This window comes from Bombus affinis, chromosome 3 (genome assembly GCF_024516045.1).
Source record: "Bombus affinis isolate iyBomAffi1 chromosome 3, iyBomAffi1.2, whole genome shotgun sequence".
NCBI lineage: Eukaryota > Metazoa > Arthropoda > Insecta > Hymenoptera > Apidae > Bombus > Bombus affinis.
This window is the reverse complement of record NC_066346.1, coordinates 2,413,729-2,433,560: the sequence shown is the minus strand read 5'-3', so window position 1 is coordinate 2,433,560 and position 19,832 is coordinate 2,413,729. Positions and strand designations below refer to the sequence as shown.

The 19,832-nt window shown below is 35.9% G+C and overlaps 1 protein-coding gene across 2 annotated transcripts in view; it reads left to right on the top strand.

Annotated features, from left to right (window-relative positions):
• Positions 1-19,832, top strand: part of LOC126914992 (uncharacterized) — a 649,115-nt gene that overhangs the window by 284,102 nt on the left and 345,181 nt on the right. For both annotated transcript variants that reach the window (XM_050719323.1, XM_050719322.1), the window contains exon 4: positions 3,460-3,519. In XM_050719323.1, the coding sequence (XP_050575280.1) occupies positions 3,460-3,519 (60 nt within the window). The remainder of the gene's footprint in view (positions 1-3,459; positions 3,520-19,832) is intronic.

Here is a 19,832-nt window from a genome sequence, read left to right as displayed (position 1 = left end):
TCTGTCATTCAATGATAAATCTCGCGTAAATATCGCGAATGTCCAATGGATTAGAATAGCACATCATCGACGAATAATTAATTGCGTTAACTATATTTTCTGTTTTAACTATGTTGTCATATTCAATGCTCTCCATATTCGTATTCCACATTATCTAGTTTGTGAAATGAAAAAGAAAATTCTTCGAGAGATCGTGTTATTAGCGATTACTTGAATATCATTGAAATCGTATCATTTGCGTTGAAATTTATTTGAAGCTTACAGGTCAATATTATGATTCTGTCATCGGTGATCATTTATAAGTCAGCCGATCATATATTTTATTTTCTTCGCGCGTTAAATAGGAACGTTATTGCGAATGTGAAACAGATGAATCGAATTAAATGGAACGTGCGTTTATTTAACGCTTTACACATCCTCCAAATTAACTTACAGTATTTTCCATAATACTTAAATTGGGTTACTTTATAAACAAAGCATAGTTGACCACTATGATCATTTGTAGGTTCGTAGAAGTCATTGAGATCGTGTCGTTAGCAGCCATTTGAAGATCACAGGTTCATCGAGGTTACGTCATTAGAACTTAAGATCATTTAAATGGGTCATTTAAAGGTCACGAGGGAAATCGTGATTGTATAATCGTCGATCAAATCAATTCATGTGAAAATTAGTCGAGGCTGATTGAGTGCTGCTAGGTGATTTGTGGCCATTTGCACACAGTAGCGTGGTAAATTATGCGTGATCAATTTTCTGACGGAACAATCGTACTCTATACACGAAGCTCGTATTTCGTGATCAACTTATACCTTTATTTTCAATTTATAATCACTAGCTAGTACATAGCGCGTCGAAAACAGCGAACGATATTTATAATACTATGTATTTGTTATTCTAAGTATTATTATCATATCCCAGGCATCAGGACAATGAAGGAAATTTATGCGAAATTCATGGAAAATCCAATTTCTTGCTATCTTTTCTATTGCTGTTCCTTTGTTATCCACAGCACGAATACTTAAATCCGATGTAAAATTCGCGATCATATTACGTACTGTTTAATTATTGTTTATTGTCTCGTACAAGGATAATTATTATCGGAAATTGTTATTCTGATAGTAGAAGAACGCTTAATGAATCTGGATTTCTTTTAGCTTGATCAAGATACTTTCGGTGGTGGCGATCGGAAATATTCTCTCTTGAATTCACGGAATTATTCCCTCTTGAATTCACGGAATCATTGATTTTTGAAGCAGCACTCGTGTGATATACCGTATTCATTTTTTGGCCACGATTCCATTGATTCGCTTGGAAGATTGATTTGAATTGAAGTCTGGAATACCGAATTGACGATACCATGAGATTTTTTTGTTTATGAGAATTTGGAGCTACATGGATTTTCGCTCCAGAGATTCGATTGATAATACAGTTTAATTGTCTGATTTTCAAAATTTAATCCACGACTGCGCTGTAATTTGTTTGCTCAAAAATAAACGAGGCAAAATGATAAGTGTAAATTGAAGGGAACATCGCTCGTGCACGTGCGTAAATGTATAATATAAATATTCCAGATGTATTTAAAGGAATGTTAAAAAATGGACATTGTTAATTTTGCTCATGCGTACATTTAACGTGATATTTATTTTTAATGCACGTAGATATCTGATATGTGATCAGAAAATTGCATTTTCCTCGTTCATTAAAACTTTCTCGTAACATCGTGCAACATCGCTTCATCCAAAATTCGTAAAAAAATTTCCGACAATTTTTAATAAAAATACAGTACAACATTTATATCTACGGCAACTTTATTGTAAAGTAGAAACAATCAAGTACACGTAACATCGTTTCATCAGTTCATAAAATTATACAAAATTTCTACAAAATTTTTCAAACATGGAGTCTATCGTTTACACATGTTACGACTTTATTTTCAAATAGAATATCATAGAAATTCCAAAGGTATCGCAACAGTTTTGTTAAAACTTTTTCGTAATATCGTCAAAAATGTCCAATAGATTAAAACGAAAAAGATACGATCTAACGTTAACAATTGCTACAATTTTATCTTCAACGATAAAGTGCATCGTACAAACTCTATAGTTATCACTAGACCGCTGATATTTGTCTATTCGTGGAAAAATTGAAGGTTTAAAAATCCACATAATGCGTATCATATACAAAAATATATCATACATAAAATATTCGAAACAGAGTATTCATTATACTACTTAATTCCTTCTATTTAAATTCTATCTTTCAGTTATATTCGTAAAAATATAAAGATGCACAAAAACCAACCATGTCCAGTTCTCAGAAGCGTTACACCATCTAAGTACAACCACCAACCATTGCGCAAATAATAAAACATCGCAGTTGTTACTTCGGTATACGCTTGCTCCGAAAGAGGGTCGAATTAAGCGAAATTGCATCGTTAAATCACCCAGTTTCCGCTTCCTTTTTCTACATAAACTATATACCCAGACTATAATTCTTATGCTCTTCTCCCACTCCGTGCTACATCCTTTTTTATATTTTACATGGCTCCTCTGCCCCTTACTCGTTCCTTGTTCGATGAAGCTAGGCGAATGCATTTTCTCGGTCAGGGGCAGTTAATGGCTGGACTGCAACCACCGAACTAGATGGCATCCCGCAGATTTACGAGGCGACAGCTTTTACAGGCCGCGTTTCGGGATTCCCAGTTTTGCCCGTAACATCCGGACGATTTCACGGAGGGAAATCATGCCTCTATTTCGAATTGACAGCTCTTCGATCGATGTCAAAAAGCACGATATTCCTGGCCACCTAAAAGCTGCGAGATGTAATTGCCGCTTTTCTAATGGCCGATCGCCGAAGTTTTTCCGGCCTCCCTAAATCGACTCTCTTCTCTTCTACGAATTTCGTCCGATAACGCGTTTCTTTCGCGAAATTTTCTATTTCCGGAACACCAGGAGAAATGGTCTGTGCCGTGTCGCGTGTATTATCGTGGGAGTGTCTTACTTTAGAATTATATACACTACTGTTCAGAAATATTCGGACGCTTGCTTATTTTTGATAAAATGTATCCTAATTATGAAGTTACAGATACAACAAATTGCAGCGGTTTTATTCGTTATAATTATTCCACCGAGTTGTTTGCAGAGTTCGTGGCGATATGGAAAAATTAAAAAATATCGTATAACATGTTTATAAAAATATGTATAAAGTGTATAGTCTACTTATTCTATCAGAATTTACACATTTGAGTAAAGTGAAAATGTTTAAGCAATCGTATTCATATTCATGTCAGATTAGGGATGATCTTCTAAACTGACGGGAAAGAATCTGAACATTTGATCAAATTTATATATTCTTAACATAATTAATCAGAGCGTTCGAATATCTATGGACGATAGTGTACGTAGAAATGTTTTTACATAAATTAATTCCGATCGATTAGAAACTATGTGTTTCCTGTTACAGCCAACCATTTTCGGCACGGTGGCCTCGGATCTGACCCCAAAGGATGGCAACAGTCGAAGGGTGAGTGTCAAAGAACGATAAAATTTCATATATCGATGGTAATTAATTCTTTGACGCGGACTGTCTTTCAATTCTAATAAATTAAACAGTCCGTAATTACATTTTGTTCGATATTAAACGTTTTAAATTATCAGAAATTACTGAAAATGAAAAATATCAATTTATATTCTGTTTTAATATGGTTGAAACATGAATATTACAGATGTTTTGTTGGAATATTTCAAATTTTCTGCAAGGTCGACGTTAATGTAATTACTTGCAGTTAAACGGTAATTAATAATTAATTAGTAAATAATTAGCAATAAAATAATAGTACTTGGCCGTGTCTCGTATCTCGTTACATACATTTTCATATTTATTGCGATAAATTAATAAACGAAATATGCAATATACGAAGGAGGCAATCAACGATCATCACAAAAATCATTACCATATTTAGAAATACGTACAGTATTATAACATATTATCTGAAACTTTAGTAGAATGACAACTGGCTAGATAGAGCGTAATTTTTGCGATTAAAAAATTAGGAAAATATCGTTGAAGTTATGCTTGTCAAAAGTTCAATAACTTCGTGTATATGAAACGTAGGATGATGAAATAGGATAACTTTCCTCGCAAAATACGTTTGTTTCAAAACGTATTAATTTCATATGAAAATTAAATTGATGAAAATTATTGGAATTTTTCCGAAATAGTATCAATGCGCCATAGATTGTGTTAAAACGGAGACATAAATTAATACTGATATTAAAACAATTTCCATAGAATCCACTTTTATCATTACATTTCTGTCGAACCCTATTATGAATAACATTCTGCATTTCATTAATAAACAATAGATCGGAAGATAAGAAATTATTCTGCTCCTTCTGCAGAGTAAATCTTCCATGATAATGGTGGGAATAATTGCGAATCGAATATTCGAGTAATTATGAGAGAGGAGAAAGCAAAAGTTTTCTAAGAATGGAACGAAAGGCAGACAAGATCTGTATAAGAAAATCTTCGTCTTATTCTTCATAGAACGAGTCTCGCGGGGCTTTAGCTCGAGTCTTAATGGGTAAAAATTGCTGCTAAGTCGCTGTTCTGCTTTCTCCCTCTTTAAACGCTCGAAGATAGAGCGTTTCTAGCGCTCTAATTAAAAGTAACTGCCGGGGCAACCAAGTCATTCAGTCCTGAAACCTTTTCTGCGGCGTTCTTAACGCACAAAGTCGCTTTATACCTTCCATAAATTTTTCGTAATTGCGAAATCATGCAGAGTATCACGGCTCCTTGGTACAGCATGTGTAGAGAAGCTCGAGCTTTTAGAGAAATTTTGATATTCTTGTTACTCTTATTTTACCACTTTTTCCATGTATTTTAATAAGCAGGAATTAGATACTAGAACATTGATATCTAATTGAATATTAAAATTCCAAAATTAAATATGAAATGAAATTTGTAGACAACTAAAAATAAAAATTTGACAATACGAAAATTTCATTACGAAGATATCGTTCGTTACATTCTTATAATAATACGATTAATCGTTTAGTGATCAAAATATAATCCATTTAATTTCGTTATTCCTGCGTATTTTATCAGCCGCAGTTTTCCAACTGTCTGGTTGACACTCTTTCCTTTTATGCTGCAATTCACGTGTGTGCAGAGATAAATATTGTTACAGTTTGCGGGGACACATACGCGAGCCGAAAACTAATTTAATCGGAACACTGGTTGTTATTTCGCGAAGTCAGCGCTCTCCAGCTGGAAAGTTCGTTACACCGTGATTCTAAATTTCGCTATTTTCCTTTGTAATTGGTAAACGTTGAAAATACTCGATCGTTCGATCGCCGTGAGCGTCGCGATTTGTCGATTCTCAAATAAATATTTTCATTTCATAGTCGCTATGCTCGATTTTCTGTGAGTCGTATATCGTTTTGACAGTCGTACCTCCAATTACTCGTTCGAAGGCAATGGAGTGTCCCCTCCGATGGAATTAATCGTTTAAAGGAATTTCTCTATGAACTATGGAATATGTACGAATGGGGGACTTTTTAAATATTATAATTTAAAAAGCAGTGGGAAATGTTAATACAAAGATCCTGCTATTTATTAATATTAACTCTTTTTTAACCAAAAGTGAAGAAAATTGAAAAATTAAGATGGCCACTTGTAGTTTTAATAAAATGGATGTATTTGATATTCTACTGAAGGTACAGTGAAATTTTTCAGGGCCTTCCTTGTCTATACTCGAGCAGCTAAATCTACGACATTAATTGTAAAAGAACGTTCAGATCTTAATTTAAAGTTATAGATTCTATAACTTAAAATTAAATTATATCGACGAATACCCACTACACGTTTCAATATTACGAGCCATAATTACATAATCTTTTCGATCAAAATATAATCTTATGAACTGTGATTACATAATCTTTGCAGAAAAAGATTGTACTAAATGTGTATGGTAAATAAACTATTAAATCCTTGAACACAATCAATTAAAGAGCATCAATGAACCACAGATTTCTTGACAAAGACCAATAAATCTGAATCATAAATCGTAGAGGCTTGCTAAATTGTAGAACGCTCTTCGTACCACTTTACCTACTCCAAGCTAACACTTTATCATAGGGATATATTTCACGTTTAATCGGCTTAGTATACCAAATGTTCGATCATGTAAAACACCTTCTCCAGCTGCTTTCTTGCACCTTTACCGATGCAAGTCGACATCCCAAAATTTATTTGACAAAAACTCGAAGTTCAATATCGAATAAACTTGAAAATAATAGATGTATAGCTACTCTGGTTATCGGCAAATCATCGCACTAAAAAGATTAATTTTTTCACGCAATTATTCGTCCGAATCATCGCTAGAAGCTAAAGATCGCGCTCAATGAATATCCTTGCATTTGGAGGGAAAAAATTCACGCTTTTCTCCAAGACTCCGCTGGCACACCGTTTATCGAGGTTCGTGAATTAAATATTCATCAGAATCGACTGGAGTCGAGTTGATCCCTGTCTGGCTGCGGAAATTGTGATACGTTTCAGGGATCAATGCGCGTTCCTCTCGAGCCAACAGGCATCTAACATTCATGAATTTATCCGATCCGTTGGACTTTTATCGCGACGCCGGAGAACGCTTACTGATGGCAATTTCCATCGCTGCATTGGTTGTTTAATGATACCGGAGATAACGCGTGATTCGACTTCTGACGGAAAGAGGATGGATTCCAAACTCTTTATTCAGCCAGCAATTTAAAGATTCCTTAAGGAGCGTCTTATTGAGAGATTTTCCACTCCTGGTTTTCTATAAGTCGATTGTTTGGGTGTCTATGAAGTTTTATTGCTTATATTTAAGCAATATTATGTTTAAGTTTATATTGCTTATATTTAAGATTATATTCTAAGAGAAGAGATTATGTGATTATATAGTTCGTAATGTGGAGGTGACTACTCGTCGACATAATTTAAATAATGTGCTTTAATCGGATAAGCAACGTTGGGCTTCCAAGCTCCGTAGCATACCTCGTTCAAACAACAGTCGACTTCATTCAATGCCCATTTTTTCTCAAAATCAGAAAAATATCTTCAAAATTAAAAATTGAAACTCGAGTCTGTTCAAATTCTTCTTTGCTTGAAACTGATTGGTCTTGGAGAGAGACGTATGACGAAAGGATGCAACTACGCGAAACGGAAAATATGGCAAACGAAACAGTTAATTTCTAGAGTTACTTTTTATTCGTTAAAATACTTTGACGTTTGTCCAAAGAATAAAATCGACAGAATGTACTCTTTTCTCTCATTCTAACAATGTATATAGCGGGACAGAAGTTCCTAAATTCTTTACGTTTGCCTTTAACCAGTCCTCCGGAGCACGTAGCACAATTGAAAAAGCACGAAGCGCAAATAGGCGGGACGCATGATGTCGATTGATGTTAACCAGAATGAGCAGCGGATCGTTTTGAATTTACGTGTTCACACGGCGTGATCACGTTCACGTTCGAGGTTGCATAGCAGATTTTCCCGCCATGCGTTTACCGAAATGGAAGAGCAAGCAGTAGCGTGCCGCTTGTGCGGTCATTGTCATGCAACGGGATTAATACGAGAACGGTGCGAGTAATTTCTTCTCGAGATTTACTAAACGTATCACTGATTGAAATTAGGGTCGAACAGCGGCTATCTAGTCACTCGAATCGCTCACACCATTGATTTTTATTTCCCGTTCTCTTATTCCTTATACCTTATATTATATAATTTGATTGTTTATCGATGATCTATTATTCTGTAAGAATCTAGAGATTACGTACGGGACGACAAAAATGACAATTATGATCGCAGCAAAAAGTTGGATAAATAATTTCGAAGCTTGAGAATTGAACATTTTTACACGTTTATTATGTATAATTTTCAGACAAATTAACAAACCTTTCTGTCGCGTATTACGTATTTGTAAGACGTCAAAAATTGTTATTTACGAAAGAAGATGTTAGTATTCAGATTATTATTAATCAGATACTAACGCGTAATTATACAAACTATTTTACGCTCGATTTACTAACGAAATAGGAAGTTCAACATGAAGTATATATGTTCAAACTATACAACGGGTCAGTTATTAATTTAGTTGCGTGTTTAATTATTGGTTATTAAAGGCAATTAAACTGCATACGTGTAGCGACCGGACAAATACAATTATTTGATAGATTGACATATTTGCGAGAATATAATCATTGAGAAAAATAAAATAGTATGCTTAGAGAATACAAAAGATAAATGCATATGCTCAAATGTTTGTTGTAATAATTTGCAACAACGTCATAATCATAATTTTCATTATCGACATATTCCTCTGCTTCGAAATTATACATAGTTCGGTGAATTCTATCGAACAGCTTTAGATTGTATCGCTCTTTGTCTATAGCATTAAATCCTCTATAATAGGTTACGTATTAAATGCATCTCAAGTGTTTCTAGAGGAGCCATTATTTGATTATATCTTAAGGTTGTAACTAATTGAATTCTGAACTATCTAGATTCTACAATGGATTATAGAACATAGAGTAAATTTCAATCGTGTTTTGAACTTGGAATTAGCGAGCTTGCGCGAAGTATTGTAATCGCATTCGAACAAATTTCAATCGTGTATTTGACTTGTGTCGAACTTTAAAAAAAAGAGAAATGATAACAAGCTAGCAGAAATAAATTCTGAAATCATTATATTATAAAAAAAAAGGAATTTTAGCAGATTTTTGTCGAGAAGCGTGGAACAAATTATTGATCATTTTCAGCTCGTTTTTTTTCGTATAAGAAAATGTTCGATATTAGATATCGTTTGAAAATGAGCAAATGTTTCTTCGTTTCACATTCGACAATAATACTTTTTATCGGTAATCTACGTTTAAAATAATAATCACGTCAACGATCAATGCGTCAATGTTTCGAAACAAATGTTGTACTGTGCTCCGATTTCCGTTTTGCGAATTTTATATTGTCGAAAAAATTTATTTGCAATTTCGTACAGAGCACGTTATTAAATTGGACAAAATATCTGAAGTTTCCTCTAAAAATGGGAACAGTTTTTCGAATAAAAATCCAGGTTTCCTGTGATGAATCGTTCGCGCAGCGTAACAGAATTGCGTGCGCAAACTATTGTTTATAACTATGCAACTTTATGACTTGCCTGAAATATTTCTGAATTCAAAGGGTACGCGTTCACTCGAAAGCATCCAACAAAAGAGTATGATAGTTAATCAAAAGTAAATAGCAAAAGTCTTTCGTTTCCGCAATTTTTCAGAGTTGAAAGTTTTAAAGACTCGTATAACAATCGACGATAAATTTACTTATTTTACATCTGAAATTACAAATACGTCTTCTCTTCAATTCAATACAACAAACGCATGATACGAATAATCGTATTTGTATTCATAAAATAAAAATACTCTCGCGATCAGTAGAAAATACCATGACTAGTCAGACATTTACTTTATCTGCATTATAGGAGCATTTTTCTAAGAACAAAATTTATTGACGTTGTCAATCGAATTTGTGAACGAAAGCATTAGTAACGAATTGATAAATTGTTCAGACAAATTTAATACTTTATGAATTAATGGCAGTAATAGTAACGTGTACAATTATTCCAGATCGAACAATGAATTGATCATATATGGATACGTTTGGGATTATTGAACCCGAAAACTTAGTTTCCTATGTATACGTTTCTTTCGTATCCGGAAGGGAAAAATCAACAACTGGAGGAATGCACGGGCGATATGGAATCGAGAATGGCACGGGTCGCGAGAATAAGAATAAGGATTGGGAAGTAGGAGTGTGGGGCGAACAGGCGATTCGGTGAATGATTTCTATGTTATATTTGCCGAGGGTAAATATCGCCGGCGGCACGAAACGGGGACGGAACTGGTTTCGTTATGAATATAAATGTCGTTCTGCCTCTGCGTTGCGCTTCCGTCTAATAAATAGCGAACGGGCCGGAAGCTTAAGCGTCATTGTGTCGTCGATTATTGCGGAAATTCGTTTCGTATCGTGCAGATATAGCGGAAAATCTGTCCATTATCGGGGAGAGAAAATTGTCTTCTCGCTTCGAGGGTCCTGCCGCGTTTTATGACGTCGTTGGATCGTTTTTCGTAGTTTCTTTCGTAACCGGATTACTTTTTTAACGGAACGTATCTTTATACAAGGGTTCAGATATCGGAAGGAAGTAGAGTGGCACATGTTAAGTTTTGTGTGATCGTGAAGTTAATTGAAAAATTATTTTCCATGTAATGCGAGTGCCTTTAATAATATTATTTATTACCAAGACAAATAAAAAATTAATTAGTAACGTAAACTGTCATTTAAATTATAATATGAATTTTGGATTAAAAAGTGTAAATAATATTAATCTTCGTATTAATAAAAAATCTTGAATAATTACAAGGAGAAACGTACTATGGCACATTCAATTGTTATGAAATAAAATTAATCGACAGATCGATACAGTACTAATAATTTAAGTCAATTGATAATGTCACCAAATACGTTAACCATTCTTCCCCATAATTCGAGAATCTATTCTCATGAAAAATCTACACTCTAACTAAACTGACAGAAAGTCGAATGCCGCCAGTACTGTTCAAAGTTAATTAATCTACATCGAGAAGCTATAAAACGAGAAATTAATCGTCGATGTCCGAACCGTGGCTACAGTATAGCCGATTAATTTCGTCCCGGCGCCGCTGAGATCGTAAAACAATGTGGCTACCATTTGACAAGTAACTTTGCTCGCTGACGAGCGCATCATTTCGCCGATTACTTTTTTCTTTTTTTTCTCCTTTCTCCCTCTATTTTTTTTTCTTTCGTTGCAAAGCACACACGACCGTCGGTGATTTATGAAATATCCGTCGGCGCGACGTGACGTGGATTAACGAGATGCGAATAATTACGTTGCATCGATCGAAACTCGTTTCGTTACGAATAGGATATCGTGCAGTTACAGTTTCAAAAAAGAACGATCATTTCCTCTTTAGCTGAATTTTAATTTCTGCGAAATTTCGAACTTAATTGCATCTCGATCATCTAGGATACGTCATATTTATTTATGTTGCAGACATCGGTGTGATTGAATTAGAAAGATTAACGAATAACAGAAGGAGATCAATAATTAATAAATAACAATATTTTAAGAAATTGTTGAGGTAATTTTCATATATATTTACGAGTTGATTCTTGTAGCAGTGCTAAAGAAATTTTAAAATATTTCGTATAACACACGCGATATATTTATGAGAGGTCTCTCGAAGTGTTTGAACATTACCGTGAGCCTACGTATAGGGCAAAGAAAAACGCATTTTTGTCACTTGACAACAAAATTTGTTCCATTACGCGATAAACGTGGAAATGGAATCTTTCCCGTTCGAAGTGAACGGAAATCGAAGTGGCTCATAGAAAATTAACTTCATCAAAACACTAAAAGGAAATGATCGTCAGTTTCAACTCTGCTCGGACGTCGTCTGAAAATCTCCAAGGAGCACGTTTCACCAGCTCCACCCTCTCTTGAGATCTATAAATTGATCAAATAAAATCATTCGATCGACATCGCCTTGATATATATCTATGTATAGAACTAAGCTGAAAGCACAGAATGAAGATGCGCAAAAAATTGCAGACACGAGATAAAAGCTGGGGTTCTAAGACGAGCTTTTTAAACGTTTCACAAAAAAAAAAAAAGAAGAATAAAGGAAGGAAACAGAGAAATGTTCTGGGGCAAAGAACCTGAAGCGCATGATTTTCTTTTGAGCATTGTCGATTTTATCCGGAGATGTATGAACAATTAACGTTATTACTTTTGCCTAATGACGAAGCGTGAAATACGAGAAACGAGATGGTCGACGACTTTATAAACCATAGATTTATAGTATAAATCTGATGATATACACGCTGATGCTCGTCGTGACGCAAGCTTAATGGTTATCCTCTCCTTTACGATGCATTAAAAGCTGGATTAATTTCGAAGAGCGTAGTGGATTTTCTGAAATGACATTTGAATATAATCTTATTATTAATTTGACCGATTAATTGCTCATACTCTCAAAATCTCTTTTCGTATAATGAGATACCGAGTACTAAAAGTTTCGAATTTTATATAATTTATTGCGCATGAACTTAAAAGGCTGATAGTTTAGACCAACTTACAACAGTCACTATTTTACGAATGTCCAAGTAGTAATAACCTTCGTAAATCAGACAACTAAGAAAGCGCTTTACTGAAAGCGCGTAATTTACTGATACACTTTGAGTACATTGACACTAAATACTACTTCAAAATTATTTGTCTCATAAATACTATTAATAAGTCATATTTCATGTGTTACGATCTTATTGCGACACAGCATACGTTTCACGGCACAAAATTTTGATCCATGAGCAAATCCGTGGAGGTAATAGGAGGGAGTAATCAGTAAAGGTCTGAATCTTTAATAACAACCTCTCTTGCTAATAACCGCAAAAGCACGAAGTTCTCCAACGAGATTGACCCAGAATCGGGAACACATTGGTAAACAGAGGGAATATGGGCAAACAGTATGAATCAGTTTTTGGCGAATCATCGGTGGAATCGATGCTTTGCGCGATTTCGGTCCTTCTATATATCATACACACGCTCGCAGGCACACAAACGTGTGAATGTGTATTTCTGTGTGGCTAAGAAATTAGAGATGTGGTTGCAATCCGTTTCAACGACGCGGTCTACGGATAATCCTGCTGGCACGTCGTTGCGTGCGCGAAACGAATGTTCTGTGTGACGACGATGTCGATTGTGCCAAGTATGATGTCACTGATAGCCTTGTTCGAATCACTTTCGTTTCACACAATGATCGAGGTATAAAATTCTCTAGCGCAATTGATTCGACGTCTGGAGATTGGACGAGAAACATTTGAAATTTGAGATGTTAAAAATTTAATAATCGAAGATGACAGCAGCAAAATACAATAAGTAGATTTTCAAAATGACGATGTAAATCGAAGATATTTACATATCTAAAAATTTGTAAAGTTGGTAATTTAGAAATTTGGAAATTTTGGCACTCTGAAAGTTTGGAAACATAAAAGTTTAACAGTATGAAAGTATGAGAATGTGAAAGTTTGAAAGTTCTCAACTACGAAACAACATTTAAGAATTTGAAAATTTAAAAATTCGGAAATTTGAAAGTTTGAAAGTTCCGCACAGTCATATACATAAGATTTCACGCATGTTTGTATTATAATTTCCAGCAAACCTAATAAACTTCCTACACATTTAAATTCTCTACCAAAGGGCCATGTTACTTCAAGCAAAACAGCTAACAATCCTAATCAAATTTCAAATTGCAACCATTTTATAAACTTCTATACTTTTACAAAACAGATACCAGAAGAAGATCATAATTTTCAATACCAGTATATTGTAAAGATCTGATATTAACGTTTTACAATGCCCATACTCATCGTACTCAGGGAGCGAATGTCTGACCACTGCAAGAATATTCTACTGCGCATCGCACCACTTACTACACGGAGCTCGTACACTGTATCTCCCATCACTTTTCCCTTTCTGAATCTGAGCTCTATCGAGATTCCAGCACCAAAGATCCTCGTCATCTAAGTTTCTGCTCAGTGACCATTCGTCATTCAGAAGGTTAATCGCGTGCAACCTGCTCCAAATTCCAGCAGCGCGACGTATGTACGTACGTATCCCGATGTGCAATTCACGGTGATGATAGTATAGCGCGAAACAGGATTGAGATTGTGGAACGGGCAACGCGTCAATCACATTTGATATCATCGTTGCCGGCGGTCGCCTAGGTAGTGTCCAGCTCATAGATTACAATGTGCCACGCATATTGTAACGTCGATGGAATGCTGAGTATGAGCAACTGAACGAGGGCTTGAGGAATTAAGAGATGGATGGAGAACTGTTCTCTGATTCTAGTTACTTGTAATTTGTCTAATAAAATCGTTTCCTCTATTTTGGAAACGTCCTAGTTTGTAATTCAGTTTAGTTGGTCTTTCTCTATCTTTCATATATTTATTTCTTTTTATTTTTGAAGAAGGGTTGTATCGTGCAGAGATGAGAAGATTGCCCGGTAAGGCAATAAGGAATCCGATTGATTATTTATTGTAAAATGTCATTAATAAAGTGTAAGAGGCAACAGGGATGTAGCATTTGTAACACAGATTTGTAAATGAAGTTTCTATTTGTTTAAACGGTCGGCCATTTTCCAATCTCTATACGGATGATTCAGTAAGCATCATTTCAGTGGCTGTTGCAATCAGAATTTAAAAATTATTCAGTGAAAGAATTAAAACGCAATAAATGTGGTAGGAGGAGATGGATGAACCTAACTTGCATTTCCGTGTAGTATAGGTCGACTATGTGCAATATTCGTATCACGAGTCCTTCATACACGCTACCGTTGATTGCGATCGTTTAGCGGATGACTAGGTGGTCGTTCATCTTCATTCCTGTTCTCCGACGGTTTGCTTTAAGGATTAATTGGAATACGCCCCCCTAATTACGATCTCCTCTCGATTTCCTTCCAATTTTACTTTGATAAATTTTCCGGACTGTATTAAATTTTAATTGGTTCAGGAAGCTGTTACAATCGTAATTACGACGCAGATATTTCCAGCCGCGTCTGTGATTAGAGTTGCAGTGGAAGGAGTAGAAATAAGTGATCGACGATTATGACTTGATTCTTTGATTCGACTTCTGCGAAAATACATAAAGTATAAAAACTGCAATACCCACTCGTTATAACATTTGATGGATAAAACAATGTTCTATATAAATTCTACTTTCCTAATTATTTTCATAAAAATATGAATTTGCATGAATTTCCGCGGTATAGTTATAACAATTTACCAATCTCTCTAAAAGTTACTTCGGGACGTATTACCATTAATCTCGAAGGGATTAAATTCGCTGCAGATACGTACGAGTAAACATCTGCAGTCTGATTACTATATTGTATATACTATATTGTATATACCTAAAAAGAAGGGAAGCTTTTGAGCGAAATATTGTATAGGGCGTAATATTTCGTAGTACTTTTTGCCATCATTTCTATGAGTGGCTTATAGAAATTTTATGTGAAAATTCGAGCACGAAATTTCACGAGTTGGAAAAGCAAGATTAACTGGAAATCCTAGAGGAGATATAAATATCGCAGTACATGCATATCGAAGTGTTTGTTAGAGAACAAAATTGATGATAAATATTACTACACCCTCTGGCCTAGGACAATTTAATATGCAAGGCTAGTTGTACGTAGTTTTTTAAATAATTCATTCCCGAGTTGCTATTACGTCTTTTTTTCTATTTTTCTAATATCTAAATTTTTTAATGTATATATACGTCTGATTATTTATTTGTAATAAATCATTATACACGATAGAAATTATTTTGGGATTATGTACATACTTCAATAAAATTAATATTTTCGTAAGAATGATGTAGAAAGTTTTATTTTATAGAGTACTCTAGCTAGATAATATCTCTTGATCTTTCAGCTATTTGATACTGATCGAAATCAATTAAAGACATTATAATTGAGAAACGACTATATACATATGGTAATGGGGCAATTCCTGTCGTGCGAAGAGCCTTAGCCCGCCCTCCTGATGACGAACGGCTCTAGTGCCCTAATTTCAAAGTTCAATTGCTTAATAATAATTTCATACGATCAACGTATCTTCACAAACAAGTACCTAGCAGAAGAACAAACTCTAAAGGCGCATGATATATCCAAGATTTCTATCCCGGATGTGATAATAATTAGAAAAAGTCAAAGATCGTTCCAAAAACATACATACCAAAAATTTAAGAGAAGGATCTTCTAATCGAAGTTGGACATGTACTACCATGAGCGACCTAATCCAATAAAACCTAATAAAAATCCGAGTTTAACGTCTATTTTACAATTTCAATGAGCTCACAGGGGGCTTTAACCTTTTATTCAATTTTAAAGTAACTTTAACTTTGCGAAATATAGAAATACAATAAAAATCGACATATTTGTTGTTCTTTTTTTTTTGATAGGTTGGGTTTTCGTTCTGAAATTTTGCGCGCATATTACATACTATCAGAAACATGATCGAAACCTAAATATCGAACCACGAATATGCCACGCAATAAACAACGTAAAATTCTCATATGCAACAAGAAAACCTTTAATCAACCGAGAAGAAACTGCTGATTAATCTCGAAAGACTAGATTATAATTGATATTTCCCTACAAAAAAGAAAAAGAGACGTTAATAAAACTCGTAGAACAATATCCTGTGAAAACACAGAAATCAAGCGCGAGGAAGCGCTCGCGAACGCAAAACGGATATTAAAAACAGCATTCATCGCGGTCCGTCACGCTCAACGGAGAATCGCGTTCCAATAAACTTCTCCATTCGGTGTCCGGTCTGTCTACTTTGAGAAACGGTGCTCTACTGTGAGTCGAGTAATTACGGATAACAAGTTTCGTCGCGACAGCACTCCCGATGGCGTGGCCCAGTGATAAATCGAGTCGCGGGACTTACGGGAAATACGTCGTATTTCCTGGTTCACGTGCCACGTTTCTACGCGTTCATCACCGGTTTGTGCGTATGACTGCGCCGCCCTTGCGCCACTTGCGTCTACTGATGGACGCACATTTTTTAAAAATGTTACGTGCTCGACGATCGATGCCATTCCACGAAATTTTCCTCCGTATGTCACGTTCTTTTCATGTTTCATTGTTCGAAACTGCAGGAAGTTTTTAGAAGTCTGACTACTTTTGAAAAATGTAATTTTTAGAGGAATTTCCTTAATTTTAGTCCCTTTTGTTATTACTGACGTAGGTATAGGTTGCGTCAATTCAACCATCTAAATATGTGATGTTGTTAACTATTGCGTTTCTGTATTCTTGAGTTTCGGTAAAGGACTGAAATGATGAAAACAGATAATGTACAACAGTGTGTTGGAGTGAATATTATTGCGCAAAATAAGGATATTTCCGATGGAAGAATGTGTGTGTATATTTTTGTAGCCGAAAATGTGTTAACTGTTCGTATTTTTAATTGAATTACGGTAGCGAAATGGCATTTGCTCGAGCATCTATCAAGTTCATATTATACATTGTTGTAGAAAATTATAGTTGTATTATAGTTGCTATCCTTGTAACGAAGTTAGAATGGGACAATATTTCGTGTCCAACAATAACTTATCAAAACATATCTCTTCAATCTAATTACCCAACTATTAAAGGTGTCGTAACACTATTTGCAAGCTAAGTATACAAACTCAGCCAAGCAAACAGAACAATAGACGCGATTTTCGCAAATATTTGCAAATACTCTATCAACGGAGATACGGTTGCACTAAATCAGAACTGCGCAATCATTACTCCGAACAAACGTTCGTTTCGCACTTATTTAACATTTGCATTTAAATTTATTTGAAACTACGAAAGGAGGACGCACGTATTTTTCACTGATAATATGACTTCCAGAAACGATACGGATCTCCCACTCTAACTAAAAACAGACGCTTGATCTTACCAGTAGCAAAAATGCAAAGCTATCTACGTCGCGGCAGTTCTTTCAGCTATTCTCATTCGACTTTGTTCTCTTCCCAACTGGATTTCCACGGAGATTTGCATAATCTGCGCGCGAAACGGGCGAACCTCGAGCGAATAGCATCCAACGATCGTACGAGCTTCGATATCATCGTCATATCGCTTCTTCATTTTTTTTCTTTTTTGTATCGTTTCAGTGGCATTCAGTTTCATTGTGATGGAACGAATTCTCGCGCATCAGAACAAGAAGTTGGTCGCAGAAAAGTCGTGGATTTCGAACTTTTCATTAACGACGAGAAAGCGATTTCGTTGAAAATGAACCTTTCTCGATCGATTACCACGGCGAAGGAAACGTTAGGTTTTGTGGAAAGTTACTTGCGGATTGAATTCAGCGGTCGTTTGCATCGAAAGCATCTTGTTTATTTCGTAGCCGCTTAGTTTCTGGGTTGCAGCGCGATTTCCTGCATCTTATGGGGTCGCTTTCTTGACTGTCTGTTTGAGGAACGCGATCGTGATTGAAACGAGACACAGTTCCATTTTGCTCTATTTCAATCTCGGTATTTAAGTTGTTCTATAAAGGCTGTATATTTTGTTTCCACCAGTCATTTGATATAATCATAAATTCGTTGTCAAAATGTAAGAATTAATGAACTTCAGTATTTTCTGTATAATTATTTAAATTATTTTCAAATAGTAGGATTATCTTTAAATTATCCCGAAGTAGACTATTGGATGGAGTTTTTAAACATTTTAAGATCCTTTGAGATAATAATATCAAAATGATTTTAGAATCATATAGGACGTTTATTCAACGTGAGAACGTATTATTATTCTACTCGTGAGAAAATTGAAAATTCTTGACATCTATCTGGCAATATCTAAGAGAAAGCTTGTCACCCAAGAGATCAGGCATTGTTTTATGATTTCTGAATTTATCAAGGAAGATCTTATAGAGGACATGCAGAAGGGTCGTTGTGAACGCGATCGATATGTTGCTTCTGACCTGACAAAATATTTTGGGGGGGGGGGGGTTACTTCGCAAACAACTTTCAAACTGATTCGGTTCTTCCTCTCAGCATGTTCCATGGCTGTTGGTACAAAGATAAATTTCTTGAATTTCTTGGCGAATTACGGTAGGACCCTTCTATTCGTCTAGATGAAGTTTTTACAACCCCGCGAGTTTTACGATCACGGTAGTACTCGATCACCTGGCTGAACGTGGAAGCAGATAGGTTACGAGCGGTCCAGCTCTCGCATATCAGTAAATCAAGTTCATTGCACGGCTATAATAAACCGAATTCTATTTGAAGAGAGAAATAAACACGTGTACATGCATCGTGTATCACAGTATTATCTTAACAGCTAAGAGAAAATAATAGAAAGCCTAGCAAATTGGCTTTCGGTCTTCGTCATGATATGTAATGTTATTCGCTCAAGAATTAGCTGTACCAGATTTTTCATCCTCATATTTTGCATTTTACATCTTCGATAATCAAAGAAATCAAGTTTCTTTACCTAATTTTGACAATGTTTTCATATTTACCCCAACTAGACAGCTCCATCCTACTCTACGAGTATACGAAATACGAGTAGTACACAAATTTGGTTAATGACTCGTCTCTCAGTGTCCCTTTGTTTTCTTCGCATAGTCGTGTACACACGCGCATCATTTTCCCTACACGGTGTATTCGATCTCACGCGTATTACTACATTTTCTCATTCCCTCGTACGTTCTCTTTTTTTTTCGAAGGCAAACGGGACGAGCACAGACTGGGGGTAATTGGATTTGGACACGGGCCATAGTCGAACGAACGCGAACGAAACCGCGGACATATCGGTAACAAAAGTTGTCAACGGGTAGTGGCGTTACGCGGCTCGACGTTACGCGCGCGTTCAACTTCCGCTTGCGGATTGGCTACGCGGCCACAGAGGCTGTAAGCTTCGCACGTCGAAACGGTGTGGCAACTGGAACCGTCCGGTGTGGCTGCTACGTCGACGAAGGTCCTCGTCCAGGCAATTTGTCACGTCCGGCGACTGTTCGCTGCCCCGTTCGTTTGATGCCCTTTAGATTAATTACCTTTGCCTCCGTTGCGCGCATATGGCCGCGTGTGTCATGCGTGTTGCCCGCGCTTCATCATCGTTTGGTCATTCGCAGAAAAGCCGGTGTCCCTCGACAGGTTCGTTAGGCGCTCGCTTAGCCTGATATACTTCTTGATAAGGCGTGTCTCCTGCATCGAGATTGCA